The sequence below is a fragment of the Grammomys surdaster genome, unplaced genomic scaffold, assembly GCF_004785775.1.
Source record: "Grammomys surdaster isolate TR1022 unplaced genomic scaffold, NIH_TR_1.0 677, whole genome shotgun sequence".
NCBI classification, from domain to species: domain Eukaryota; kingdom Metazoa; phylum Chordata; class Mammalia; order Rodentia; family Muridae; genus Grammomys; species Grammomys surdaster.
The window spans coordinates 126,041-153,585 of NW_021605096.1; the positions used below are offsets into that span (position 1 = coordinate 126,041).

General features: G+C 47.3%; 2 protein-coding genes across 4 annotated transcripts in view; one reads left to right on the plus strand and one right to left on the minus strand.

Moving 5' to 3' along the window:
- The first annotated feature begins 2,807 nt into the window (after positions 1-2,807).
- Positions 2,808-12,569, plus strand: Tldc2 (TBC/LysM-associated domain containing 2). Of its 2 annotated transcripts, XM_028782031.1 has the most exons (6): positions 2,808-2,897; positions 4,098-4,247; positions 4,777-4,929; positions 7,362-7,457; positions 10,904-10,977; positions 11,967-12,569. In XM_028782031.1, the coding sequence occupies exons 1-6, from the start codon at positions 2,865-2,867 to the stop codon at positions 12,100-12,102; spliced, it is 642 nt and encodes a 213-aa protein (XP_028637864.1). In that variant the 5' UTR covers positions 2,808-2,864; the 3' UTR covers positions 12,103-12,569. The 2 variants fall into 2 exon arrangements, with proteins under 2 accessions (XP_028637864.1, XP_028637865.1); XM_028782032.1 differs by lacking the exon at positions 7,362-7,457 and having other exon boundaries at positions 11,967-12,445.
- A 2,312-nt stretch (positions 12,570-14,881) lies between these two features.
- The window catches only part of Samhd1 (SAM and HD domain containing deoxynucleoside triphosphate triphosphohydrolase 1), a 33,288-nt gene continuing 20,624 nt past the window's right edge, over positions 14,882-27,545 (minus strand). The window contains exons 9-16 of one of the 2 annotated variants that reach the window (XM_028782021.1): positions 25,999-26,131; positions 24,309-24,400; positions 23,374-23,489; positions 21,752-21,888; positions 20,804-20,896; positions 19,145-19,249; positions 17,285-17,422; positions 14,882-15,158 (exon numbers count right to left, since the gene is read on the minus strand). In XM_028782021.1, the coding sequence (XP_028637854.1) occupies positions 15,054-15,158; positions 17,285-17,422; positions 19,145-19,249; positions 20,804-20,896; positions 21,752-21,888; positions 23,374-23,489; positions 24,309-24,400; positions 25,999-26,131 (919 nt within the window). In that variant the 3' untranslated portion in view covers positions 14,882-15,053. Of the gene's footprint in view, positions 15,159-16,695; positions 17,026-17,284; positions 17,423-19,144; positions 19,250-20,803; positions 20,897-21,751; positions 21,889-23,373; positions 23,490-24,308; positions 24,401-25,998; positions 26,132-27,545 lie in introns of those variants that run through there. The other variant, XM_028782023.1, reaches the window with a different exon arrangement.

The window sequence follows — 27,545 nt, forward strand, 5'->3', positions numbered from 1 at the left end:
CCCACATGGCTGCTCACGATTGTCTGTAACTCCAAGATCTGACACCTTCACACAGACATGCATGCAGGCAAAACACCAATGCACATAAAATGGAAATAAGTAAATTATTAAAAACAATTTTTAAAAAATGAAAGAAAGAAGTGGAGGAGGAGGAAGCGCCAGGCCTGTGACCCTGAGCTGTTTACAGCTCAAACAACCATTGCAACAGCCATGTTTGAGGTGACAACAGGACCCTTCGTTTTCCTGTTTTCCCTATAATACAAGTCCTGAGGCACTCCATACTTCCTGGAGGGAATGTTCCTCAGGTCACCTGGCCTTGAAGCCCGAGTCATCTGATGGCCATCAGGACAGTCTTCTAGCTGTGTGGAGACAGACTGAGCCATCATGTGAGTGAGCTCATCTTCCTGGTCTGGTTTTCAGGGACTCCTGGCCCTGTGGAGCTGCTCACTTTGAAGGCTCCTCCAAGTCTGAGTCCTGTGATTAAAAAAAAAAAAATAGCAGCCCTCACAGTTCTACTGCGAGCCACAGATAGAGAAGTAACCCCACTGGCAGAGTGCCCACTGTGTGCCAGACATTGGGGTTCCTGTAAGAGTCTTTGCCAAATGTACCCAGGCCAACGAAGAAAGTGCTTATCCCACCTGGGGTTGGGGGAGTTGGCTGGGAGCCCTATCTTGTGTGTGATTGGTGGAGAACCCGCACTTCAGCCCTTTCTTGTGTCACTTGCTTGGCACAGGTTCTAACCTTAAGTGAGAGGACTGACCTACGGTGGGCATCAGTAAACAAGTGGTACTTACTTAGGCGCCAGTGAGAAGCACATCGGCGGCACAGCCTGCTATCTCTCCCATCTTTCGGCTGATGGCAACAGAACTAGAGGTCTGGGGGGCAGCAAGGTCTTGTTCCTGTGTTTATGGGATTTGAGTTTCTGATGTAGGATAATCATTGGTGCCTTCCCAATTGGAACTGGCCTGGCATGGGGCCAGGGCTGCCGCCTCAGGGCAGGTATAAGAGGCAGGGAGGGAGAAGGGCTGGAGCCAGGTCGGGACAGAGACACCAGTCACACACAGAGGACAAGAGTCAGGACACAAGTCACTGTACCCAGACAGCCAGATGGACAGGCCATTGTAGGTGTGGCCTTCTCTTTGGGGGAATCATAGAGACCATCAGTGGATGAGCAGCAGAAGGGTCATCAGAGATTGTTGGGGTGAGTACCTTCAGTCACCTTCTTCCTAGCTCCCACTCCCTTCCCCCACTGCCCCTCACCCCGGGATTTGACTGAGGCTCCAAGAGGAGGCCAAGTGGCCTCTTGTCAGGAATTGAACACTAGATCTCTCCAAGAGGTGGGTGTGACAAACCCTGGCATTTATCTAGTTCCATCAAAGGTCAGGTGCTACAGCTTACCGCACAGGAGAGGGAGGATGGAGGCTAGGCATCCAAGGTTGCAAAACCAAGTAAGGGATTTCTCTCTCTCTCTCTCTTGCTCTCTCTCTCTCAATTCCCCCCCCCCCCATGCCTCTTCTTTTTCCCAGGGCCTTGTGCACACTGGGGCTAAGCTACCCTGGAGGAGGGGCCCTGTGTTGGCTTGGGGATATGTGTGTGGGACAGTGTGATTTGCCACTACCACTGAGATTCATCCTGTGTTCTTTCTCTCCCCTTCCCTTCCATTCCTTTCCTTCATTTCCTTTTCATCTTCCCCTCTACTTCCTTCTTTCTTTCCCCCTTTTCCTCCCCTTCCCTTTCTTTCTCTTTATACTAGAGGTTGCATCCAGGGTCTCACACTTGCTAGGCAAGCAAATCCTACTGAACTATACACCCCTAGGCAAACCCGTGTCTTCAACGGGTCAGTTGTTTTGGTCTGGGCATGCCTCTTCAGACTTGCGTTATAGCACACTCATTGGCTCTTTGACGGGGACGTGAATTGTAGCGTCAGTTCTGGAAAGCATTCTGAGGTCTCTGGTCCTGTGTGTTAAATGTTAGATAGAGGGGTAGTGAGGTAGGTGACTCAGTGGGTGAAAGTGCTTAGCACACAAGCCCGATGACCTGAGTTCAGATCGTAGAGCACACATAAAGGTGGGAGGAGAAAGCTGATTTCTAAGTTTCCCTCTGGCCTCCATACACATGCATTGGTCCATGCCCACAAATACATATACACACAATATATACACACGATATATACATACAATATATTCACACAATATATACACATGATACGTACACACAATATATACACAATATATACACATGATATGTATGCACACTATATACACACAATATGTACACATAATATATACACACAATACTTTTTTTGTTGTTGTTTTTGAGACAGGGTCTCACTGTGTAGCCCTGGCTGACCTAACGACCAGGCTGGCTTTGTTGCAGAGATCCATCTGCCTCTGTCTCCCAAGTACTGGCATTAAATGTGTGCACCAGTATGCCTGGCTTAAGATAAAATTTGAATGTTACACAATGGGATATCGAGGCTTGGGGTGAAATGGCAAATGGACTTATTCTCAGTCATTTATGGAACCAGTGGTCTTGGATCCCTAGTGTGGACATTAGGTGTCCTACAAGAGAACCAATATTCCCAGGCCAGACTTCTGGAAAAGGCACTGAAGTGGCCAGAATTTACTGTGTGTGGCTAACATGTGCTAGCTGCCAGCTGCACATGCGGCCTTGAGTCCTGAGGTGCTCACAGACCCACCCCGTGGCCACTTGGCCTGGGGATCACAGGTGAGAGGGACCAAAGGGCATCTGGGTAGGCATGGATCCAGTGGGGTGTGCCCAGGCACCTCCTCACTGACAGTGTTGTCTCGCAGCATTTCCTCGGCCAGGCCCAAGGACTACACCCTGCCCTAAGCTCAGACAGAATGAAAGGCCGGCAATGGCGGTACACTCAGCTGGTAAGGGCCCAGCACAAGCTGGGGATTCACTTGGGAAGGCGAAGAGCTCTCTAGAGGGAGGGGCCTGGGCTAGGGTGGAGGGGTGTGTGTGTGTCTCTGTGTGTGTGTGTGTCTGTCTGTCTGTCTGTCTGCCTGCCTGTGTATCCATGTGTGTTTATCCCTCTTAAGTCCTTCCCACTTGGCTGGAGCTTTAAAGAAAGGGCTGATGGAGGACCTGGGGCATCCCGAGGTCCTGACACCCTCCTCCAGAGGAAATAGACCACTATTGCTGTCCCTTTGGGGGACTATTGCATTGTGAGGATCCCTCCAAGTCAGAGCCTGAGTAATGGAGAGAGTAAGGAAGGGGCATATTAGGTATTCCCTCTAAGACAGGAGTCTCCTTCCGTGATAAGCCTGATGTTACTGTGTACAGGCCTGCTCACATGTGTGAATGCACACTCGAGCACACCATGGCCGAGTATGGAAGCTCAATTAAATGAATGAGCTTGGAGTCCCAGCAGCATCCCTGCCCACTGATACCCACACGTATGTATATAACCCCAGCTCTCCCTCAAAGCTCACTGACAGCCGACACGCCAACCTGTCCACACACATGCCTCTATTTCAAGCAGCATACAACTCATGTGGGCGAGCACACATTTTGTGGAGAGCTAGGTGTGACAGCACTCTTTCTGCACTGACTGTAAGTGAGCCCCCAGGGCTTTCCTGTGCGGTGCAGAAAACAGCAGCACCTTCTTAGGATACAGGGAGAGAATTCAAGAAGACAGCCACAACAGCAGGCTATCCACACGGGGCTTGTCGTAGAGTTCTGAATGATGCCAGTGTCAGGCATTCTTGTGATGGGTATTATTGTAGCCACTATTTCCTGCCCTACTCTCCTCTTCCAGGCTTAAAGCTTGGAGCCTGGTACTTACCTAGGGCTAGAGCAAACTGGAAACAGACTTTTATTCCCCTCTGAGTGGCACTGGGCAGGCCTTTGTCCACCCCCTTCCTTCACTAGCAGTGGTTAGCCAGGAGAAAGCATTTTGAAGGCGGGGACTGTGTCCTGCTTGTGGTGGGTGCTTCCCAGCTGCTTTGGCTAGGCTAGGATTGCAGGGGCCTGGCAGGGGACAAGACAATCCTGGCTTTTGAGCTTGGGATGTGGTGACAGCTGGTGTCCCTGTGTCCTTCCATCTACCAAGCTTCTTTGTATCTTTACAGCCCACAGAGACGGAGGACACACTGTCTGGGGAGGAGGGTGAGGAGGAAGAGGAAGAGGAGGAGCCAGCCCCAGCCCCAGCTTCCCAGGACCCTGTGGAGGCTCAGCTGACAGAAGCCAGCCAGGTCCTAGGTGCCTCAGAGATTAAGCAGGTTTGGGTACATTCTATGTAGTAGGACTTCAGCCCCGAAGTCCTCTTCCCTATGCCAGCCACACCCAGGGACGCTGAAGTCACAGCTGCAATGTCCCTAGCTAAATGTCATCTTGAATCAATCATGCCTTCTCCCTGAACGTCCCTGTCCTCTCTAATCACACGAGTACCATCCTTCTCTACTGAGTGGAACTGGGGAATCTAGCAAGGGTGACATGGATCCTAGGGACTAAAGCCAGAACTGGGGTGGACCAGACACTTAGGGAAGGGAGTACCAGGAGAGGGGATTCTGTCTGTCATCTATCTTCTAAAGACCAAGAGACCAAGGTAAGCTCTCAGAGAATTGCCCTGGGTTGGAATCCAGTCTCTGACACCTATTCTCCATCTCCCTGAACCTCAGTTTTCATATCTATAAAATGAGTACAAAAATTAGCTAATGGACATGGAGCCTCTGGGCAGACTGGAGGCCCAGTGGTGGGAGGAGAGAAGATGGAGGCAATCCCTTCACTCAGCTCTAGCTCCACCTCCAGCTCAGCCTCCACCTGCCCCCAAGAGTCACTGGCCACCCCTGGAGTCTGGTCTTCTGCACATCAAGGGATGGTTTCAGTTTGCGGAGACTATACCGACAGATGGAGGGTCACAGTGGGCCAGTACTGCTGCTGTTGAGAGACCAGGATGGACAGGTGAGCTGGGCCAGGGAACGGGAGCTCCCAGAAAGACCAGGGGGTACTGCCCTGGGAAGGGTAAAAAAGCAAGAAAGCAGAGGTGACAAACTACATCACCTATAAGGTATACAGATAGCGGCACTGAGACTGGTCGCACTTGGAGCCAGGCCATAATGAAGAAGAGCAGGATCAAGCCAGAAATGGTCCAGCACACTTAGGGTTAATAGTCTATTTTTGTGTGTGTGTGTGTGTGTGTGTGTGTGTTGGCAGAGTTGGGGATATTGAGCAGTTAACCACTGACACCATGCACTACATAGACTCTTACATTTGCAAGCACAAAACCATGGTGGGTTGTTTTGATTTATTTTGAGACAGGGTCTCATGCACTAAGACACAAGCTGGTTCAGAATTCTGTATGTATCCTGTGCTGATCTTGAACTGCAAATCCTCCTGCCTGTCTTAGTCTCTCCAGTGCTGAGTAGAGGCAGAGGTACCACCTCTGGCTCTTACAGGAGGGTTTCAGGAAGGAAATCTATATCTAAATGATGGATGCATACTTTGAAAATATCCCCAGCTGGTTAGGGGAAAATGGATTGTTCCTACAGTCAGGGGGGACAGAGAAAGCAGTTTCTAAATGCCACAGAGGAACTTCAACGGTTGTGCCTAAAATCTATGTGGTCACTCAAACAATAGAATTTCTATCGGATTCTCCATGCAGAAGGTGGGCAGGATTGCAAGCTGATTTTAAATGCTCCTCTGCAAAAGAAACATACCAGAGCTGGAAGAGATCTCAGGGGCTCCAAATAGACAGGAGAGTCTGTTTGGGGAGACTTCTTGCTTGATAGCCACGACACTCACCCTGTTTGTACAGAGCCCTTCTGTGGCATAGACTATGTTCTATGGGAAATTTCTTCTAGCATTAAGCCTAAATCCTGTACCTCAGAACCCCTCCATGCAGCACTGTGATGATCCATACCCCAATTCCAATTGCCATCCCACAGAAGGAAGATGGCTAGATCAGTCACACAATTAGCAGGCAGGAGAGAAGCACAGGGCAGGGCCACAGCTGTCCAACGTGTTGCTTTCTCTTCAAAGCAGGATGTGAGGCGCATTCTTGAGATAATCAGGGGCATTTGAATGCACAGTGATACAAATGGATGATGCCAGAATTGCCGTTAGTTCTCTGGGGCGTGATGCTAGCACTGGGCTTATATCACAGTAAGCGCCATTCTTAGGAGCTGGTGGATTAGGAGTGAGGGGTCAGAGTATATCATAGTCAAGTGGGCCTGAGAAACATAAAGAGAGAAAGCCACTATGGGAAGTAGAGCAAACTTCCTGTTAGGTCTAAGGTGGAAGGAATCAGTACTTGTTTTGACCTTTAAATACTACTGCTGCTAATAATAACAATAATAATAATAATTTTTTGACAGTTCAACCAGGGTTGAACCTAGGCCCTGTGTGCTAGGCAAGCACTCTACCGTCTGAGCTCTACCACCAGCCCTGGGCTTTTCTGTACATTTGAAGTTGGTGGAGAAAGGAGAGAGGGAACAGCTTATGTGTAGGCTGTCAGTGTGCAGAAAAGTCTGTGTTCTGGCATTGAACAGGTACCGGGAGGAAGATATCCACAAAGCTACATACATCACCTTGGGGAGGAAGAAGCGGGGTTTTGATGGTGGCTTTTTTCTGTAATTTCCAGCTCTTCTAGAAGTATTCCTCATATGAAAAAAGTATATCTGGAGCTAAAGCAATAGTTCTGTCAGTCAAGTGTTTGCCACGCCAGCATCAGGACCTGAGTTCAATTCCTAGCAGCCATGAAAAAAGCCAGGTGTGGCAGTACATGTCTGTAACCCACAGTGGGCGGGCACAGGAGGATCTTGGCTAACCAGTCCCATTGGTCAGCTCCAGTGTTAGTGAGAGCCTGTCTCAAGACATAAGGTCGAAAGCAATAGAGGGAGGTACCCCATATTGGCCTCTGGCTTCCATATGCATAGGAACACACATGTGTGTGTGCGTGTGCATGTATGTTCATGTGCATACATGTGCATGTGTGTGTGTATACCTGTGCACACACAGGAACATATTCACATTCATACAATACACACAGACACACAAAATATATTTAAGAAAAGGGAGGCCGGACATATTACATGCCTATAAAGGCTCTCATGGAAGTAAGTTCTGGATTAGCCTGGGCTACACAGCAGGACCCTGAAGAGACACAGACACTTAGACAGACAGAACAGAGGGCAGCAGGTGGGGTGAGGGAGTCATGACAACTCAGGGAAGGCAGGAGTGTGGGACAGAGGGGAGCCTGGTGGCCTTGGAGCAGCCCTGTCTCCATCTTTGCACCCAACTCCCCAGGAGTCCTGGAGGCTGGGTGTGCATTTCAAAGCCTGGTGAGCAGCTGGTGGACTCCAAGGTCCTTTCTTGCCATTTTCTCTGTTTTCCAGATGTTTGGTGCCTTCTCCTCCTCAGCTCTCCGACTCAGCAAAGGCTTCTACGGTACTGGAGAGACATTCCTCTTCTCCTTCTCCCCACAGCTAAAGGTGAGGCTCATCCTTCTGTCACAGAGGAAGGCTATGACAGGTCACAGCTCTGGGGAGTCCCCATGCTGGGCCGCCTCCTGTCCACTTCTCCACAGGGCAATGGTAGGCATGGCAGTGCCCTCAGCTGACCATCAAGATCTCCAGAAACCATGAACTCATTAAGTGAGGGAGGCAGGTTACTCTGGAGAGGACAGGATGGATGGGTTCAAGTGTGGTAGCCCTGAGGTGTGTGGGGGGGTGGATGCATACAGCGGATACACACAAAGGCTGAGGAGAAAGGAGTCACACAGTCCCTGCACGTGAGAAGGGGAGCCCCAGAGAGCACTAGTGGCCGGAAGAGGCCATCTCAGAGGCCATCTCTTCTCTGTCCATTTTTCACTGGGGTGCAGCTCTTCCTTGGCCAGGCTTGTACCAGAGCAGCCAGTGTTCTCAGACCAGCTCTTGGCAGGCCGCATTCACAGCGAATAATGGGAAAGGGGTAGGTGGAGTGGAAACGCCAAGTGGACCGCAGAGCCTAGGCCGGGCAGAGGGCCAGCAAAGCCAGAGGGGATGAAGGGTGAACAAAGGGGCATCAGAGGGGAGCAGGTCTCCTTGAGGTCAAATACTTGGAGCAGTGGCGGCAGCTGAGCAATCGTAGGACAACAGGAAGGAGCAGGTAGATGGAGGCCGTCTGACATAAACTGGAGGAACTCCCTGCACCCCTCGCTAAGGACACGTGCGGGATGTGACCACGAACACAGTGGCTGGGAACTGCGAGGAAGAAAGGGCGAGGAGATGGGTGGATGAACCCTCAGAGTTCACAAGGGAGGTGGGAAGGAAGGGGGAGAGTGACTGAGTGCTCAGGTCCTACACAGAATAAACAAAGAGTTCAGTGACAGACACCAGTGACTGAGACCTCAGAGGGCACCCGCTGCTGAAGAGCTGGAGTTTCTGAAGAAGGGAGATGGAGGTCCCACACATCTCTTTTTTTTTTTTTTTTTTTAGACAGGGTTTCTCTGTGTAGCCCTGGCTGTCCTGGAACTCACTCTGTAGACCAGGCTGGCCTTGAACTCAGAAATCTGCCTGTCTCTGCCTCCCAAGTGTTGGGATTAAAGGCGTGCGCCACCACCGCCCGGCTCCCACACATCTTTTATCTGACTTGTTTGCTGACTGCAGCTGCTGAGTGGTGCACAATAGAGTACACACAACTTTTATACACAGGCCTGCGCTCACCACCTCACCAAACAGCTCATTCAATCACTGCAAAAATCCCACCCGTGTACGCTGCTGTCCTCGTCTCAGCTTGCAGATGAGGGAACTGAGGCACAAAGTGGTTGGGAATATGCCCAACTCAGTCCGTGGTGAAGGGAGATGTGCAAACCAACCCTGGAGTCTCCACTCAGGCAGGCAGGCACTCTGGAGGCAGAGGACATGAGGCGGGAACCAGAAAGGCGGACAGATCAGTGTGTGAGGTAGAACGTGTAATTTCTTAGTGTGCCCTTGAAAACGAGTTGTTCACGTTCTGTGAAATGGATGGAGTGCTAGGTGTGGGTGCTTTTGTTTGTTATTAGAGGTCCCCCTTCTGACACACAGACACTGGTAAATACACTCTGCCACACAGTCATCTCGTCTTCCACAAAGATGGCCAAAGGGGTGTGGACAACCTTGCTAACAACAGAATATACCTGGTCTGTTGCACTGCCTCCGTCAGCGGCAAGCAACCTTTCCTTCTTGGGAGAAAGGCAAAGGCATCCCCAAGACTGGAAGCTGGTCATCCACACCTTCCTTCCTGCAGCTCATATTAAAAACCCAAAGCTCTAGAATTTTCTTCTTGAACCAACAATGTCTTGTTGGAGCCTCCTGCTGCTTGCTATCGTCAGAGCCGAGGATTTGGTTCGTATCTTTGATCACTGCCCATAGCCATATACCGATGGCTCTCCCTAGCCTCTCTAATACTGGTTATTTTTCCCCTCAATCTGCCCAAGCAATGCTGGGCCTGTATTTTTGCCTTCCAGTTTAGGCCAGTTCTCTGTCCCTGTCTTCAGACACACCAGAAGAGGGCACCAGATCCCGTTATAGATGGTTGTGAGCCACCATGTGGTTGCTGGGAATTGAACTCAGGACCTCTGGAAGAGCAGCCAGTGCTCTTAACAACCGCTGAGCCATCTCTCCAGCCCATTTCTTAGTTCTTTGTCTGCCTTCTACCTACATGTCTACTGTTTTGTTCATTGTGCTTACTGTTCTATCCAATGCCTAACCGTGCTTGGTGCGTAAGTACTAAACAGAATTATTCCATGAAATCCATTACTTCCAGGGGTCACTGTCACCCCAGCCTGTTACTGCAGAATCCCATACTTTGGAAAGCTTGATCCTTGCCTGTGTCTTGGCCAGAGCTCTTTATGAGTTCCCAGCGCTTGCACAAGTAACTGCTACTCCAAGTAGCACGTCCGACTTTGTCTCAGTTTCTTCCTCAGCAATGTTTATCTTGCTCTTTCAAATCAGGAGGACGTGTCCTTGAAGATAGCAGAGGAAGCGCAGAAGTGCTAAAGAACCGGTCTTCTTGTGCTCACTTGTTAGCTTTATCTTGTTCCTTTGCAGCCTGGCCTTTATCATTCTATTCTTTGGAGGTTGGGAGCGTTGTTCCTAGCAATGGGGACATCTAATTACAGGAAGCAACATACTGTACTTTGGGGCCCTTTAAAAGCAACTTTATTGCCTATCTTGGCTCTTCATCGGCTAGGGAAACCAAGCAGGGGCTCTCTGCAATGACACTCAGGCTGTGGGGAAAGAAGTGACCCCTGAGGACAGGGTTGGAGGGTGCCGAGGCAGGAAGGCCCTAAGCCATGAGGACTTTCAGGTGCAGCTCAGGTGCAGTGTGTAAGGGGAGGAGAGGGCACAGAGAAAGGAAGGGGTGGGGGCAGGTGCATGCCGCCTGGAAGACTGGATTCTGTCTCCTTCACAGAGGAGGGCACCGGAAGGCTTTAGGTAGAAGACACACAGTGTGATTTAAAGTTGGTGGGCCATGCGGGTCACTATGAAGAAGGTTGTGGGAAGTACATGGTGGAAGATCTGGAGGAGGTTGTGACCCAGATGGTGGGACAGAAATTCACAGGAGGTCACAGGGAGTCTTAGGGCCTGTAGGTCATGTGATAGGTTGGTTGAGTGGCAGTTCCATCCCAGCTTCTGGCCTGGTTGTCTCCCTCTTTGCTTTGAAAGCAGGAAGTCTCAGAGGTTTGTTTTATTGCTACCGTTTATTTAGCGCTGCTAGGATATAGGGAATCTGAGGCAGAGGGCATAAAGGGTGAAGTCCAAGGAAATGGAAATCTTAAGGTCTGGGAGCCCAGTCTTTCCTGGTAGTCACTGAACCCAGAAGCCTCTAGTCCTTGTGCAACATTGCCACCATGTGGCTTGGAGTCAGAATGCAACGACAACACTCAGAGGTGACCCTGCTTTTCCTTTTCACTCAGGTCTTTAAGTGGACAGGGCACAACTCTTTTTTTGTGAAAGGAGACCTGGACTCACTCATGATGGGCAGTGGAAGGTGCGTGTCTCTGTCCCCCACATTCTGGGATGGCCTGTGTCCCCCTCCCAAGGGTGCTTGCTGCAGGTGGAATGGGCAGGCTGTCTTCCTCTCAGGCAGACTGCAGTGCCCCCTGACATCAGGACCACAGCCCATCCCCAGAGGGCCACACTCAACCAGGCCATCCCCAGAGGGTCTCATGCTTAGTGACATTAGTCTAAAGTGACTGGGAACATCTACATGGATGTGGGGTCACAAGATGGGGAGGGCCCAGCGTTCTGAGTCCCATGCGGCTCATTGGAAGACATGCATCTGGCTAAGAACACAGCCTGACCCTGGTGTGACCCTCACATGGAAGCACGTTAAGTTGTACCCTAAAGGTATTCCTTCAGCATTCCTCTATTAGCTCAGCTCCTTGGAGGGGCAGCAGGACACAGGCCACATTGGCAGTTGCTGATTAGTGATCCATTTCCTGCTTCCAGGCCAGGTTCTCTTTCAAATGTAAAGATGAGAATATTCTAAAACTGGGTTGAGGTGATGGCTGTGCCACTATATAGTTATTAAAACCAATGGATTGTTGTAAAAAAAAAAATCCCCTGAACGATATAGAGCACATGAGGAGGCCCCAAATCTTGATAAACGGGTGTAAGGGATGATGGCTGCAGCCATGATCGGGGGAGCTGCATTGGTCGTGTGATGTTGGCAGTCAGTCACAGAGGCCTAGCACTTGGCACAACTGTGCCAAGATTTTCCCAGTGTGTGTGTGTGTGTGTGTGCACATGCATATGGAGAACTGAGGTTGACACTGGGTGTCCACCACAGTCCATCTCCACGGTATCATTGAAGCTGGCAAGGCCTCACCAGCTGCCCTTGTCCTCCCTGTGCTAGGTCTGCAGAAGTATGTGACCGGCTTGGCTTTTTATGTTGGTGCTGGGGGCAGGTCCTTGTGCTGCATAGCAGACATTGTTCCTAGAGAACTAGCTCCACAGCCCGTTCCCTCTTCTCTTCAGTGGCCAGTTTGGGCTGTGGCTGGACGGAGACTTGAACCATGGCGGAAGCTACCCCTGTGCTACCTTCAACAATGAAGTGCTGGCCCGGCAGGAGCAGTTCTGCATCAAGGAGCTGGAGGCCTGGGTTCTAAGCTGACACCTCCCAGGACCACTCACACATGGCAGCCATTCTGGCTGACTCAGGATGGGGAAGAAGCCTCATGTGGACCGTGGCTTTCAGCCAGACTCCTTATGGCTTCAAAACTCAAGGACAGGGGCAGCCACTGTCCTCCAGCAGAGCTGATTATAAGGTGTGAAAGACACTGACTGAAGCAGCATAATATTGGCGTTTATAGGATTTCACAATCCCTAGAAGACCAAAAAGCAAAACAAAACAAAAATCCTACTCCCTCCCCTAACATTTTCATATTCTTTCAGTCACGTTGGGTGTGTACACGTATCTACCCAAAGCGCGAGTGCGAGCATGCACACACACACACACACACACACACACACACACACACTTCTCTTTTGTGTTTTAGATTCCCTTTACTTGAAGAATTCTGTTGAACCCAGAAGTCTGAGGTCTGCTTCTAAAAACTAATAAAGAGAAGCATCATTTACCCTTGCCTCGTTGTCAAGGGTGTGGTGTGAAGGCCAGCCATGGGTCAGGTGGTCACACATCTGTCACTTGATCTCATGGGAGAGACATAGAGCTGTCTTTGAACCATATGTAGGTTGGGTAAAGCAGTTGAGGCTTTGCAGACAGAACCAGAGGGGCTTGAGAGGAAAGAGCTCGTTTTCCGGCACAAGAGCCTTTGAGCTTAGGCCCCATGACCCTTTCCACGCATGGTCTGCCTCCTGCTGGAAAAAGCAAGCTATGTCCTGCTCTTATTTTGTGAGGAAAACCAAGAACCTGGGACCTTGTCAATACCATTGTCTTGCAGACCCCACACAGTGCTGTGACACCAAGAAGCATCTATGTGGGCTCCACAGAAAATGTATTCCTCTGCACAGGAATCCGAACCAGGCACACAGGGTATGAGGATTAAGGAGTTTTCCTCTAGTTTCAGGATAGAAATGCACCCAATGGAAGCTTTATCGCAGCTGTCCCCTTACTCAACTGAAGTCACTAAACCTGTGGTTCTATTTACAGCAAGCTGGCAGTATTCAGTAACTCGAGAGACTAAGCTGTTAAAATCTCCATTTTTAATGCAGTGTTGTAAATGAAACAGGTACACACAAGGAAAACAGCTTCAGAGGCATAAAATGGGTCAGATCTGTTTCCCACATTCCATGGTTCAAAATTCCAGAATAAACCATAATGATTAAAAAAATATAGACTGGCAAAAATATAACAATATTTGCAGAAAACTATGTACTTCTTAACCTTGAGTCTGGGAGGGGAAACCTCTGGCTGTCTCCCAGAGTTACAGAGGCACCGTGGCTAGTGGGGGAGAGTGAGCGCCTCTTATGCATTTAAGACCCCATTGGGGCAGACACACCAAATACTCTTCACCCACGAGTGGACGAGACAGAACACGGCTGCTCAGAGGAGACGCAGCACAGGGCTGCTCCCCGGGAGAGTATCATCACTAAGATGTTACCTGCAGTGCCTGCCTGTCCCCACCACCCACATCTCTAGCATTTCCGATGACCACTGTTGGCTCCAACTGGACTCAGTTCCTGGTAAAGCTGTGCAAAGTGGGGTGAGGGGGGCAGCAGGGAGAATGGCTCGGCACTGGTAGGAACAGCAAGCTACACAGGGGACCTGAGACTCACTGTGCAGTTGCTAAGCTCACAAAGGCAGTCCAGAATGTTCCAAAACTGGTAAACACACTGAAGCAATGGTGGTCCCAGGAGCCAGCAGCCAGAGGATGGAGTCCATGGACTCTGAGCAGCTGACCAGTTCAGCTCAGAAGAGGTGGACGAAGGCCTGTCCCCAGGCTGGCAGCGGTGAGTCTCTTGGAGTGGTTACAGGTACAAAAAGGCTGATCTTGTCTGGAGTCACGACAGACTCAGGAGCAGCCTGGTGTGAGGCGCCCTCTGAACCTAACCCTCCTAACGCAAGGGACGGGGAGTTGTACCAGGAAGACAGAGATGGAGGTCATCGGTAGAGTACTTGCCTGGCACACCTCAGCTCCTCTGAGGAAAGAGCTTCGCCCAGTGTTCTCCAAGCCTGGCACTTAACAGGGATGGAACAGGTGGGGTGTTGGGGAGTAGCGGGGTAATGGGTACCTCTTCAGGGGGCTAAGATTTTGTTTATTTTTTAATCACATGGTGCATCACAATTTCAATTTTGAATTCTAGTTTGTAATCCTGTCTCAATTTCTGAATTAAAAAGAAAAGACAATCATTTCTACCGAGAGTTCAGAATAGATGGGAGAGTTATCCTGGGAAAATAGGTTGCTAAAGGAGAAAGATTTCAATTAACGCTAAAAATACACAAGCTAATGCTTTTTAAAGTATCTGTCATAGTCACCGTACTATGGCTGTCAAGAGACACCACGACCAAGGCAACTCTTATAAGGGAAAGCAGTTAACTGGGGGCAGGGGGTGTGCTTACAGCTTTGGAGGCTTAGTCCGCCATCATGGTTGGGAGCATGGTGCTGTGCGGTGGCTGAGAGCTACCTCCTGATCCACAGACAAAGAGAGAGACAGAAGGAGAGAGACAGAGACAGAGAGGGGGAGAGAGACAGAGAGAGGGAGAGGGAGAGAGAGACAGACAGAGAGAGACAGAGAGAGAAACTGGACCTGGCATAGGCTTTTGAAACCTCAAAGCACACCTTTGGTGACACACTTCCTCCAACAAGGCCACACCTCCTAATCCTTGCAATCCTTTCAAACAGTGCCACTCCCCAGTGACTAAGCATCGAATTATATGAGCATATGGGGGGCCATTTTAATTCAAATCACCACAGGACAGATAGGAAAAATGTGTTAATATTCCATTTTTCATTTTGAATAAAAACGACCTCTCCCCCTCCCCCAACATGAGCATATATTCAAGACACTAAATAAAAATCACTAGTGGGCTCTGGTTCTGTTTCCTAACTTAACTGTGAGAGGGAAAGAGGTTTTTGCAAAGAACTAACTGTAGACATTCACTTAAAATTTTAGACACGTTTTTACTCTGGATACTTCTTGGATGGAAGATGAAGTCTTTTTATTCCATTTCAGAGGCGTGATGAGTGGGGCTATGATGTCACCGTCCTATTAGAGAGAGGAAGAAACAGAGGGTCAGGGCACAGAGCAAAGCCGGTCTCCATCACTGTATGCGGGCTGTCTCAGGCACACATATCTTTGTCCTGCACATAGATTGCTTCTGAATACACTTACTCGAGAAATTTAAAGCTGTACACGTTCTGTGACTGGATAAAACTTGAAAACACCAGAGTCCTAAGCAGATAGAGGACTTCCTGGGAAAATGGCTGAGGCCCAGCGCATGGCTGGCCCAGCACTGCCCAAGTGCAGTGCCCAAGCACTGCATGGGGCTCGTGGGGGAACAAGCTACACTGGAGGCTTGCTTCTCTTTTCCTAGACCCGTCTAAAACAAATGGCCCAGGTCTGCAAACAGGGGAAACAGGGGGAAAGGGAGGACAGGGACAAATGACACCAGGAACACTGGCACTGTGACTGGCTTACTCAATTTTAATCTTTTTCTTGAAATAAACCTCTTAACTTTGGCCCCATCGAAACAGGCTCCAGGCAAATGCACCCTTCCCCCGAAGGGGGAGGCTGCCTCACACTCTACTGAGTAGAGGAAGCATGGGAGCAAGGCCGCTGACCTTGCGGGACAGGCTGGACTGCCCTTGCCCATTGTCTCAGGTACTCAGCACCCATTAGTGCGCCACTCAACTACAGCACCCTCGTGCGGAGTGGCTTCTCGGGTGACAGTCTGGGGATGAAGAGGACAGTGCAGCCTGAGTATTTCCCTCCTATCTCCTGTGGCATGGGGTTCAGGGGGCGTTACCACCCTATGGTCCACAGCCCCTGGACCCCACTGCTCCATCAGCTTGTCCTAGAAGGCAGGAAGATCACCCAGGCGCTGTCTCACTGTTCCATCTGTTCGCTCAGTTACTTTGGTAATGTCCCAGTGTTAAGTGTCTTCCGCTGAGCGCACCGCATCTGACTGGACAGAGTTCCTGTGAGCTGCTGTTCATCTCAAAGGCAGCAGCATGGTGTAAAATGGCCACTTACATCACACCTTCAGACTTCCACTCCAGCAAGTGTTAAGAATGGAAACAAAGATTTCCCTTGCTCCGGTTCAACGGCTTCAGGCTGCCCCTGGCACACTGGACGGCAGGGAACATCCACCACTTGCTGCTGCTCCTGAAAGGGCTCCGTTCTCTGTCAGCTTTCTGGTTCTCCTCATGTTGCTTCTGTCTCAGTGGCTCCCTAATGGCCCCTGCTGCCAGTCCTGTAAACAGCTGCTGAGCTCTCTCCTCTTTTGGGCCTTGGCTTGTAGGCTTGCCCTGACGCAGGCTTTTCTCATCTAACCAAGTCTGGCTATATGTCCTTTTGCACCCCAGAGTGAGATGCAGGCACTAAGGAACTATGTCTATCCTAGTAGGTACTGGCTTCACTATGGTTCCCAACACCGGGCCTGACAAGGAGTATACCAAGGTCTAAGGCATTTACCGAATATACCTGTGTTTCTATTTCTGTTTTCCTTTAAAAAAAAAAAAAAGTGTGTGTATGTGTGTGGCATGTGTGTTATGTATGATATATGTGTATTCTGTCTATGTATGTGATATATATGTGGGGTGTGTGTGATGTATATGTGTGTAGTGTATATGTGGGTTGTGTGTGTGCAGGTAATCTTGACTGTGCAGACACATGTGGAAGCCAGTGCCTTCCTCAATCACTCCTCCACCTCTTTTCGAATTTCCCCCTACATTTCTTATTGTATGCATATGGTACCCACGGAGGCCAGAAGAGGGGATCAGATCCTCTGGAACTGGAGTTACAGCTGGTTGTGAGCCGCATGTGGCTGTTGGCTGCTGGGAATTGAACCAGGGTCCTCTGGAAGAACAGCCAGTGCTCTTACCCGCTGAGCCATCTCTCCAGCCCCATATTGCTACAATTTAAATGAAAACTTCTCAGCGGATAAGAAGGATCACATTTGGACTTTCCTTAAAGACTTAAAAGTAGGCCAGGCGCCTCTGCTGCTGCGAACCTACACTCCCATGTGAAGGAGGGGAGCAGGAACTCCAGGCCAACCTCAGCTACACAGCAAATCTGAGACCAACCTGAGCTACATGGGACTGTCTCACCCCAACTCCAGATTTCTTTTGTTTTGTTTTTTTAACGCACAAGGATGAGTGAGCATCCCCCACCTGTGGCTTGGTGAAGTCCCTGAGCACACACCACTGGATGAAGTGTTGCCCGGCAGCGCCCAGACTCTTCTTGTCTTTCTTCTTACAGTACACTCGGATGAGCTGCTCTGCAAACTTCTCTGGCAGCAGTTGTGACACCTTTTTTACAAAAAGAAAAGATTTTATTGTCGCTCTGAGTTCACTTGCCAAGAACTAAGCAGCTCCCTGCCAGGTTCTGAGGAATCATTTTTAATGTTGAGCTAAAAGCACTGCAGTGCTTTCCTGTTTTATTCCAATTATGAGCCAAAATAGAAAATACTTATTTACAGCAAAATGCCTCAAAATTCTATGTTAATTAGTAAAAGACTGAAAGATTTACAGGACATAAATTATATACATACCACAGACTCTCATATAAAATATATAGATAAGCAAATTCAACGTGTATAACTTCAGCCATGGTCCACTGGATTCTGTAACTGAAGCTTCAGACCAAACACTGCACTTTAAATGATAGTCAGCAAACAGGAGACCCTGGAAATGGCTGTTATTACACCTCTTTTTTTGAGATAAAGTCTCATGATTATAGCCTAGGCTTACCTTGAACTCAGGATCTCATGTCCTAGGTATATCTAGCAAAATATATCTTATTTAAATTAAAAAATATTATCTTTTGTGGATCAGGGATTGAACCCAAGGCCTCAGTGTATGCTAGGTGAGTATTTCTCATGGCTGAGCTCCATTCCTCACTCTTTCTTTCCCTCCCCTTCCTATTTTGAGAGGTCTTATTAGGTTGACCCAGGCCGGCCCTGAACTTATTTCATAGAACTGGCAGACTTTGAACCAGTGACCCTGCAGCTTTAGTCTTCTGGTATTAAGGCCTGTATCACTATATCCAGATATATTATGTATCCATGTTCGTTTATTTCTTTATATATAGATTTTCTGCTGGCCTCGAACTCAAAGATCCACCTGCTGCTGCCTCTGGAGTGCTAGGATTAAAGGTGTATACTACCATGGCCAACTAGATACAGATATTTTAAATTGTTGTTTTGTTTTGAGAGAGAGTCTAATGTTCCCCAGGCTGGCCTTTAACTCCTGATCCTTAGTTTCCCAACTGTGGGGATTACAAGTGTGTATTAGCATACCTGGATTATGCTTTACTTATAAAAGATCATTAGTTTCATTTTATATGTGTGTGTTTTACTTGTATGTATGTATGTATGCACACCACATACATGCTAGAAATCAAACCAATGTCCTCTTCCAGAGCTGTAAGTATTCATAATCACTGAGTCATTTCTCTAGCTATGCTTTTTTTTTTAAGTGAAAATAGATTTTTCTGTCATAAAATGAATTCTGACCAGTTTCCCTTCCCTCTACTCCTCTCAGTGCCCCCTGCCTTCCCTGTCCCCAGGACCACTCCCCCTCTCCATCTCCCTTCAGAAAAGAGCAGGCCTCCAAGAGACAACAATCAAACATGACACAACAAAACACAACCAGGCAAGGCAAAAGCCCTCACATCGAAGCTGGACAATGCAACCCAACAGGAGGAAAAGAGTCCCAAGAGCAGGCAAGAGTCAGAGACACACCGTTCCCACAGTTAGGAGTCCCAGAGAAACACCAAGCCAACAGTTACAGCACATGCGCAGAGGACCTGGTGCAGATCCCTGCAGGCCCTGTGCTTGCTGCCTCAGTCTGTGAGTCCATGTGAACCCTGCTTAGCTGATTCAGTGCACTGCGCCCTCTCTGTTTATTTTTAACAGTACACAGTGACTTTACAACCTGATTAGCATGTAGACTATTAACTGACTTTCAGGCTTGCCAGACACACACCCCTAGAGCAGACTCCTCTTACGTGGCCCTTACCTGTTATCTTACCTGATCTTTGGTGATCGTGACCGCTTGCCTGCTGTTGCTCTTACAATAGAAGTGAACCTTATCAATTGGATTCTTGTCTTCCATCCCATAATCCATATTGATGACCTTAATTAAAACAATGAGCAAGTAAGCAATCACATAACGACACTGAGAAATGAACTGAGCCCTCTGGGAGCTCAGAAGTAGGGACACTGGAAGTCGTCACACATGGGACAGAAATGACTCAGGCACATGATCACCTTTGGGAATGTGGTTTAGGAACTCGTCCTATGTAGGGTACAAAGGCTTGTCTACCATGTGATAGACACCAACCGACAGTAGACAACTTCTGTGTACGCAAGGGCATGCACAAGAGGAGGCCATGGGTCAACGTTGGCTGGCGTTCTTCAGGTGTCATGCACTCCATTTTTCTGAGGCAGGCTCTCTCACTGGCTTGGAGCTCATCAAGTCACTTAGGCTGGAGGCCCAATGAGCCCCAGGGGTCCTCTTGTCTTTGTATCCCTAGTTCTGGTCTGAAAAGTGTGTATTGCCATGTGTGCGTGCGTATGTGTGTATGCGTGTGTTGTCTGTGAGTTTGTGTATGTAGGTATGTGTCTTTGTGATTCTGTGTGCATGTCTATGTGTGAGTGTGTGTATGTATGTGTCTGTGTGTTTCTTTTTTTTAAAAAAGTGGATTCTGCAGATAGAACTCAGGTCCTCACATTAACATGGTTAGTGGATACATGTGACATGCCTGCCTAGGACAGTGACATTGTAAGTGAGTAAGAATGAACCAGGGAGGGCTGGAGAGATGGCTCAGTGGTTTAGAGCACTGACTGCTCTGCCAAAGGTCCTGAGTTCAATTCCCAGCAACCACATGGTGGCTCACGACCATCTATAATGGGATCCGATGCCCTCTTCTGGTGTGTGTCTGAAGACAGCTACAGTGTACTCATATAAATAATAAATAAATAATATCTTTAAAAAAAAATAAAAGAATGAACCAGGGAGGAAGGAAAGGGTTTCCAGGCAATAAAAAGTGCCCTAAAGCATAGATCTCAAACTACCTAATGGCTTTGTCATACTGAAATCACTGACTGTCTTGGAGAGAATTCTGCTTTCAGACAATGTGTGTGTGTGTGTGTGTGTGTGTGTGTGTGTGTGTGTGTGTACAAGAGCATGAGTTGGGGATTGACCTCAGGGCCTAGATCCAGCCCCAGATTCTGGATCATTTTAAATTTCAGGTTTCAGATTTTAGATAAGGGGTACTTAACCTAGACCAGGAGAAAAATCTAAGAATTCAGAAGGTTTTTCCCTTGAGTTTGCCCCTGAAGGAGAAAAAAGGCAGCAAGATGAGTGTAGTGTGATTTTTTTTTTTTTCAGATGGAAGACTGTCTAACGTCTAGGGGGAAAGTCTGTAGGAGGAGGGACAGAGTTGGCGGCGTAGGGCTTACAGAACACATGAAGAATGAGCTCCATGGCTGCAATGCCAAGCAAGGTGGGCACTAGCCACATACAGTAACTAGGCTGGCCTTGAACTCAGAGATCAGCCTACCTCTGTCTCCCAAGTGCTGGAATTAAAGGCATTGCACCACTCTGCCCACCCCACTTCCCCAAAGGGAAGGCATTGTTTTAAAAACACAAATTTTCACTTAGTCTATTCTTAGGCCCACTACTTACATCAACTATGAAATCTTCAGCCTTCAGTTCAACATCCAGGGCCATTTCAGGTTTGGCGTCAGCAACTTCTTGGCGAAGATATTCATATTCTTCCTAGAGAGGTAAGACTCCCCAGTCAGGATCCAGTTTGTCATTAAGTACTTGTACCACAGTTATGTTACTTCTATTCTTCAGCCAGGAAAACAGATATCCCAGCAAGATACCTCAATACGTGCTAGCTTCCAAACAGGACACTCTTCATTAAAAAATAAGCAAACAAAACCAGCCATCACATTTTGGAAAGAATGTGGCATTTATCTATCTACAGTTACCTCCTGCTGCTTTCGCAGCAGTTGTAAGCAGCCCGTGACCTTATCCCAGCATCTCACCAGCAATCTGCCTCCTTCTGTATTTCTGGCCACATACAATACAAATGACATGCAAAATCTAAGGAGCTGACTGTCACGGTGCTGGTAAGGTTCCTGAGCAATGACAGACTTTTAGTTTTTAAGTTTTTGGAGAGTCAAAACCTAAAGGACAATTGACCTTTAGTTTTTGACTCCATGAGGCCAAGTGCCCCAACCAGCATTGTTCAAGGGTCAACAATAGACAAAAACGTCTTCTCAGAGCCGTAGTGAAGCTTGCACAGGTCTTATCTTAAGGGGTTTCCTCCTTAGATATTCATTTTCCAGTGGTTGAATCTATTTAAAGTTTGAGGCCCTAACTGAACTTGAGAGTGCACATTTATAGCTGCTAGACCGGCCTTTGGGTCCTACCTGACTCCTTTCATGAGCAATTGATTTACTACTGCTCACTTTCTCATCTGGTAAATGTGCCTAAGACTACTGAGAAGATTAAAGGAGAATAAACAGGAGACGTGGTTACTGTGATAGAATAACGGCTTGTTCTTGAGGACAGAGGCTCGATTGACCCGCCACTAACTGCTGGGTAGCTGGTGACTCAACTTACCTTTATAATCTTCTTACCCTTCGGCTGGGTCTCACCCAAATACTTGTATAGATTTCGGCATTCAATGTTCCTTAAAATACTTTGGGCCTCAGACAACTGTGGATCCGAAGAGTATAAAATCTCCAGAAGAATGTTATCTGTCAATGAGATGAGAATTCATTCATGTTAAAACGATGGTAGGATTTAAAGACGCTCCGCTGGGGTCCTGAAAAGGTCTCCCCGAGGCAGGAGCGTTGTGATTGCTACGGTAAGAAGACAGCAGTGAGAGACGGGGAAGGCCAGTGCAGAAGAAGGTGGGAGGGGCTGAGTAAGTGCACTGGAACCCTCGGCTCGAGCTGGAGCAGGCAGTGTACACAGCCTAACTTATGACTGCAGGGCGTTCATTTCTGTAAAGGAGACAAGGTCTTGCTACTTAGTCCCAGATGGCCTTCAACACTTACTTACAAAACTATGTCTATGATCTACTTAAAACAGCCAATGTTTGCGGAAGGAGACACATGGGAAAAACGTCTGTGCTGGTAACACAGCTAAGCGACCTGAGGCTAAGCGACCTGTACATGTAAGTTTGTAACTGACTTAATCAAAGGCTCTGTTTTAAGTTTTAAAATATTTTATTCTATGATCATAATAGAAGGGGAAAAAAAAAACCTCTCTTCTTTCAATTTTCTTTAAAAATTTTCTAATTAAAATAGCCTTCAAGCAAATTCATTATCATCATTTTTCCATGCAAGCACTTTACGTGTATACAATTTTCTTGCTCTGTGTTTTTTTGAGAGAAGGTCTCATTCTTAGGGAGGCTTGGCTCACAATGTAGCTTAGGTTGGTCTCTAACTTGTGGTAGTCCCCTGGAGTAGTGGGTTTACAGGTGTAAACCATTGCATTTGGCTGGGCATAAGATTTTTTCTTTTTAATGAAACATTTGAACACTGCAGTATGTATCTCCCAAGAATAGGAACACTTTTTTTACACATAAAATAAATGGACCAAGAAATTTAACAGTGATATTTAAAAAAATTGTTAACTTGTCTTAATAATGTAACTTAAGTTTTTCACTACTAGTAACAGTGAAATCAAGCAAATATGTAGATAAGTTAACAATCACACACTTTTTTTAGTTTTTTAAAATCTAGAACAATGACTCAAATAGTCCAGGATGTTGACCTTTAGAACAGATCCGGGAGCCATTTTGCATGCATGGCTGCCTCGATGCACGGTGGAGTCTGATCAGATGATTAAGGTTATAATCCTCAGATTTCTCCAATATAAACATCTTGGGGGTCGTGTGGTGCTGTGGACTGGACCTGGGTCTTGCCTGGCATTAGGATCCACTGTCAGCCCTTAACTCACAACCTGCTGGGTTGGAGGCTGTATGACACTCTAGCAACCTTTTAGCCTTTGACTTACTGTTCAGTGCTGACAAGGTGGTTTTTTTTTTAATTTAATTATAAATTTTTAGTATTAAAATAGTTGTGTTAAATAACAATATTGTGTACGTCCCAAGTATACAAGAGGTACCGTAACACCTACTTAAAGAATTACTGTTTTGTAATTTCATATGTACATGTATTTCCTCACTATTATCTTCTCCATCTCCAAGGGCAGCTAGCATCATGGGATCTTACCTGTCAGCTTAGTGAAGGCTTCCATGTCATCGATGGCTGTGGAAATGCGGAACTTCTTCCCGGCAGTCCCTGTAATCTCCACGTAGGGGTCTGCTTTGAGGAAAGCTTCTGTAATCCTACGATTGTTATAAAAACACAGAAGGAAATTTTGAAGATTTGCTTTGATTCTTGCACAAAAGGATTCTTCTAGTTTAAGAAAACAAATAAGGTATGGTCGATGTTTGAAAGACAACTGTTTATGATTGTGAGTTGCATGCCTACTGTGTTCCAGTTACTATGGCAGCAGTTTGGAGGCCTTGAGTTGCATCCCTACTGTGTTCCAGGCAGGACAACAGAGCTTTAGGAGCCTTTATCTCATTTGCTTTTTCCAATAATAAGTACACTAAGCCCCAATTTTATAGGTGCAAAAATAACATGGTTTTCCTTTAAACAAGTTCAGAAGAAGTGTATTAAGCTTTGAACCAAAGTCTCTCTCTGACTCTGAACTGAAAACAAAATTACTTAAGCTCTTTTCTCCTCTTGAGACAAGGTCTCAGACTAGCTTCAAAGTTGCTACATACCTGAAATGATACCTTCCCCCCTTTCTCTCTCCCTCCCTCTTCTCTCTCTCTCTCTTCCTCTCTCTCTCTTTCACACACACACACACACACACACTGCTGGCATCTCAGACATGTGCTACCACATTCAGTTTTACACTTTTTTTCCCCTTTTTTTTTGACAGGGTTTTTCTGCCCTGGCTATCCTACAACTTACTTCGTAGACCAGGCTGGCCTTGAACTCACACAGATCTGCCTACTTCTGCCTCCAGATGCTGGGATCAAAGGCATGCGCCACCATACCTGGTTTACGCTAGGCTTCTTTTAGGTAAACTTTTTTATATTATACAGCTTGCACTGGGATGCTAACGTGGCAGGAGCTAACACTGAGGTCCTTACATTATGTCGATGAGGTTGCCGATTTTGTGTTGGTAAGCTCTGCGGTGTAAGCAGTTGCGTGTATGGAACATGTCGTACAGATTCCCAGCCTCCTGCAAGGAAACAGAAACGGGATTACAGGGTTGGAATTCCAGTTTTGTTAATTTAACTCAACCCTTCTACATACCTCACTGTGCTCACTGTTAAATAGTGAAGTGTGGTCTGTCCCACCAAAACACACATCCAAGTGCAGTCCCTAAAGTAATAGCAGGGAGAGAGTGGTAGGGCCTTTCAGAGGTGATTAGGTTACCACAGCTCCAATCTCATGAGACGACTATGTTTGTGGGAGTAGGCTGTTACAAAGCCAGTCTAGAACTGCCCCTTCTTCTCCTTAGCACTGTTCTTGTGTGCACTTCCGGCTTTCACCATGCATGGGACAGCATGTGATCTATGCCAGAAGTAGAGCAGATGCTACCATGCTCTTAAACTTCCTCTAGCACTATGCAGTAGATAAACCCCTTTTCTTTATACATTACACAGGCTCAGACATTTTGTTATAGCAACAGAACCCAGACGGAAGCAAATGAAATAACAGTACTAACTCATATGGTAATAGGAACTGAGTTAGCCTATCAAGAGCACTTGAATCCTACCCAGCATAAGACTCAATAAATGTTGGATTTAGTTTTCTTATTATTGTTATTGTTTAACAATGTAATAGAGGGGGGATGGAGAGATAGCTCAGCAGTTAAGAGCACTGACTTCTGTTCCAGAGGTCCTGAGTTCAATTCCCGGCAACCTCATGGTGGCTCACAACCATCTGTAATGGGATCTGATTCCCTCTTGTGGTATGTCTGAAGACAGCGACAGTGTACTCACATAAATAAGACAGTGACGGTGTACTCACATACATAAATAAGTAAATTTTAAAAATGACAGACCTTTTAAAACAAACAAACAAACAAATGTAATAGAATAAAAAAGCCTTACAACACTTAAATGCTAAGCATTAAGAAAGGTGTGAAGGGCTACAGAGATGGCTTAGCAGTTAGAATCCGTGCTACCCATCCATGTTAGGCAAGGCAGGCTGCCTGTAACTCCAGCTCCAGGGCACGGGATGCCTTCTTCAGGCCTCTAGGGGAACCTGTACTCATGTGCACATACATGCACACAGACACACAGACATATAATTACAAATGATGATAAATCTTTTCTTTTTGTTTTAGAGAGGTTGTGGGGCCAGAGAGATGTCACTAGTAAAGAGTCCTTGATGCACAACTATCAGGACCTGGGTTCTGATCCAGCATCTATGTATGTAATAAGCTGGGTGTGGTCTCCTGTGGATCTGCAGTCCCAGTGACAAGGAAGACAGAAGCAGGAAGAGGACAGTACATGAGGTGTAGGGGGAGACCTGGACGTAAGGAGTAAGGCAGTGAGTGTTGCAGCAGGGCAGCTTCCGCATGCATTCACACTCCCAGGTGTGCAGAGCAGGCACACGCGCGCACACACACACACACACACACACACACACAGACCACACACATGACACCGCCTAAAAAGTCATTCACAAGAAACAGAGAAGGGGACAAGACAGGAGGAAGGAAATGAAAGAAAACAAAGATGGCTTCTGGATTCTTCCAGATTGCTGGATGATTATCTCCAGATTCCAGACCAAAAACTGCATTCTTGTTTTCTAGGGACAGAGCTTTACCTTTTCTCTCGTACAAATGTGCTTCACCTCACGGGGACAGTTCTCCTCGTCTTCATACACTTCACAGACACGGGCAAACTTAATAAAGCGCTGGTAATCAAAATTATTTTGGATTCCAAGATGGTGACAGTCTCTAGAAAGATCCAAACCAGAGACATGAAACATTAAAGAAGCTACCTTATATACAAATACTACATTTCTTTTTTTGATTCTTTTTCTCTTCTTCTTCTTCTTTTTTTTTAATTCTGAAAGAAGCTTTGGATCTACCAGCTTGCAGAAGGCTGTCTGGGGACTGAAGGACATACTGAAGGACACAGAGGGTATAACTGAGCCAAGTGAGTCAGTAGGAAATTTTTCAGGAAGAACGGGAGAGTAGTGGCTACAGAATAAAAGACTGGAGAGCCGTCGCCCAGGGACAGTGTGTGGACACTGGATTATGAATTGTAAACTAACAGTAACAAAGCAGTTATGAAACAGCTAGGGAACTTTAAATCCTGACTGTATATTAAGTAATAACTTAGTCAGGAGTGATGGAACATACCTTTAATCCCAGCACTCTGGAGGCAGAGGCAGGAAGATCTTTGAGTTTGAGACTGGTCTGATTTACACAGTGAGATCTAGGACAGCAAGGACTACAAGGTGAAGTCCTGTCTCAAAAAAATACCTTCAAACAATTGCAGAGTGCCTTAGGTTTAAGAGAGACACTTTGTTTACAGATCCACACAGATACGTCTTGCGATGAGATGCTATGCAGCCTGAGATTTACTTTAAGATAATGGGAGATCAGTCAGGTGGTAGAGAGAGGCAGATCTCTGAGCATGAGGCCAGACTGGTCTGCAGAGTGAGGCCTTGTCTCAAAACCATAGTAAAATAATAAGTGTAGAACAAACAAACAAACAAACAAACAAACAGATCGGCCATGTGAGCCACAGTGAGGTGGTGCATGCCTTTAATCCCGGCACTTGGGAGGCAGAGGCAGGTGGATTTCTATGAGTCTAAGGACAACCTAGTCTATGTAGTGAGTTCAAGGCTAGCCAAGCCATATAGTGAGACCTGTATCAACAAAGAAACAGAAGATTGATCATGTACTGATGTTCATAGCAACTCGAGGCATGAGCCCCTGGACCATCTCTATGTTGTTCTCACTTATTATAAAATCTTTCAGTAAGTTTAAGAACAAAGTCTTGATTGTGAAGAAGAAAGCAGACAGAGAAAGGGATTTTTTTCCCCCAGTTCAAAATGAGACTGTCTTCTACCTTGATCCAGCTCGAGAGCTAACCCGACACCCAGAAGAATGAATGATTGTGGTGCAGGAAGAGTGCAGGAAGGAGCCCAGCGTCCTCAGGCTGAGGGGACAGCTGTTGCACTCCCACAGTGGCCATGAAGCTCATGCTAGTGCCATGCCAGGACTGCAGAGCCAGGACTGCAGAGCCCAACTCCGGGTTAGGCCGGGTAGGCCCTACTGCTACATTCATACAAAGATCTTTAGCACCATTTCTGGGAATGTTCAGTGCATACCTGGAATGTTCAGTGCATACCTGGAATGT

Excerpts from the sequence above, each read along its gene's own strand:
- Tldc2 (XM_028782031.1), top strand. The coding sequence starts at position 2,865 with ATGAAAGGCCGGCAATGGCGGTACACTCAGCTG. Across the intron at positions 4,248-4,776 it reads GTGCCTCAGAGATTAAGCAG|CTCAGCCTCCACCTGCCCCC; the intron begins GTTTGGGTACAT and ends CTCCACCTCCAG. Across the intron at positions 10,978-11,966 it reads CTCATGATGGGCAGTGGAAG|TGGCCAGTTTGGGCTGTGGC; the intron begins GTGCGTGTCTCT and ends TCTTCTCTTCAG.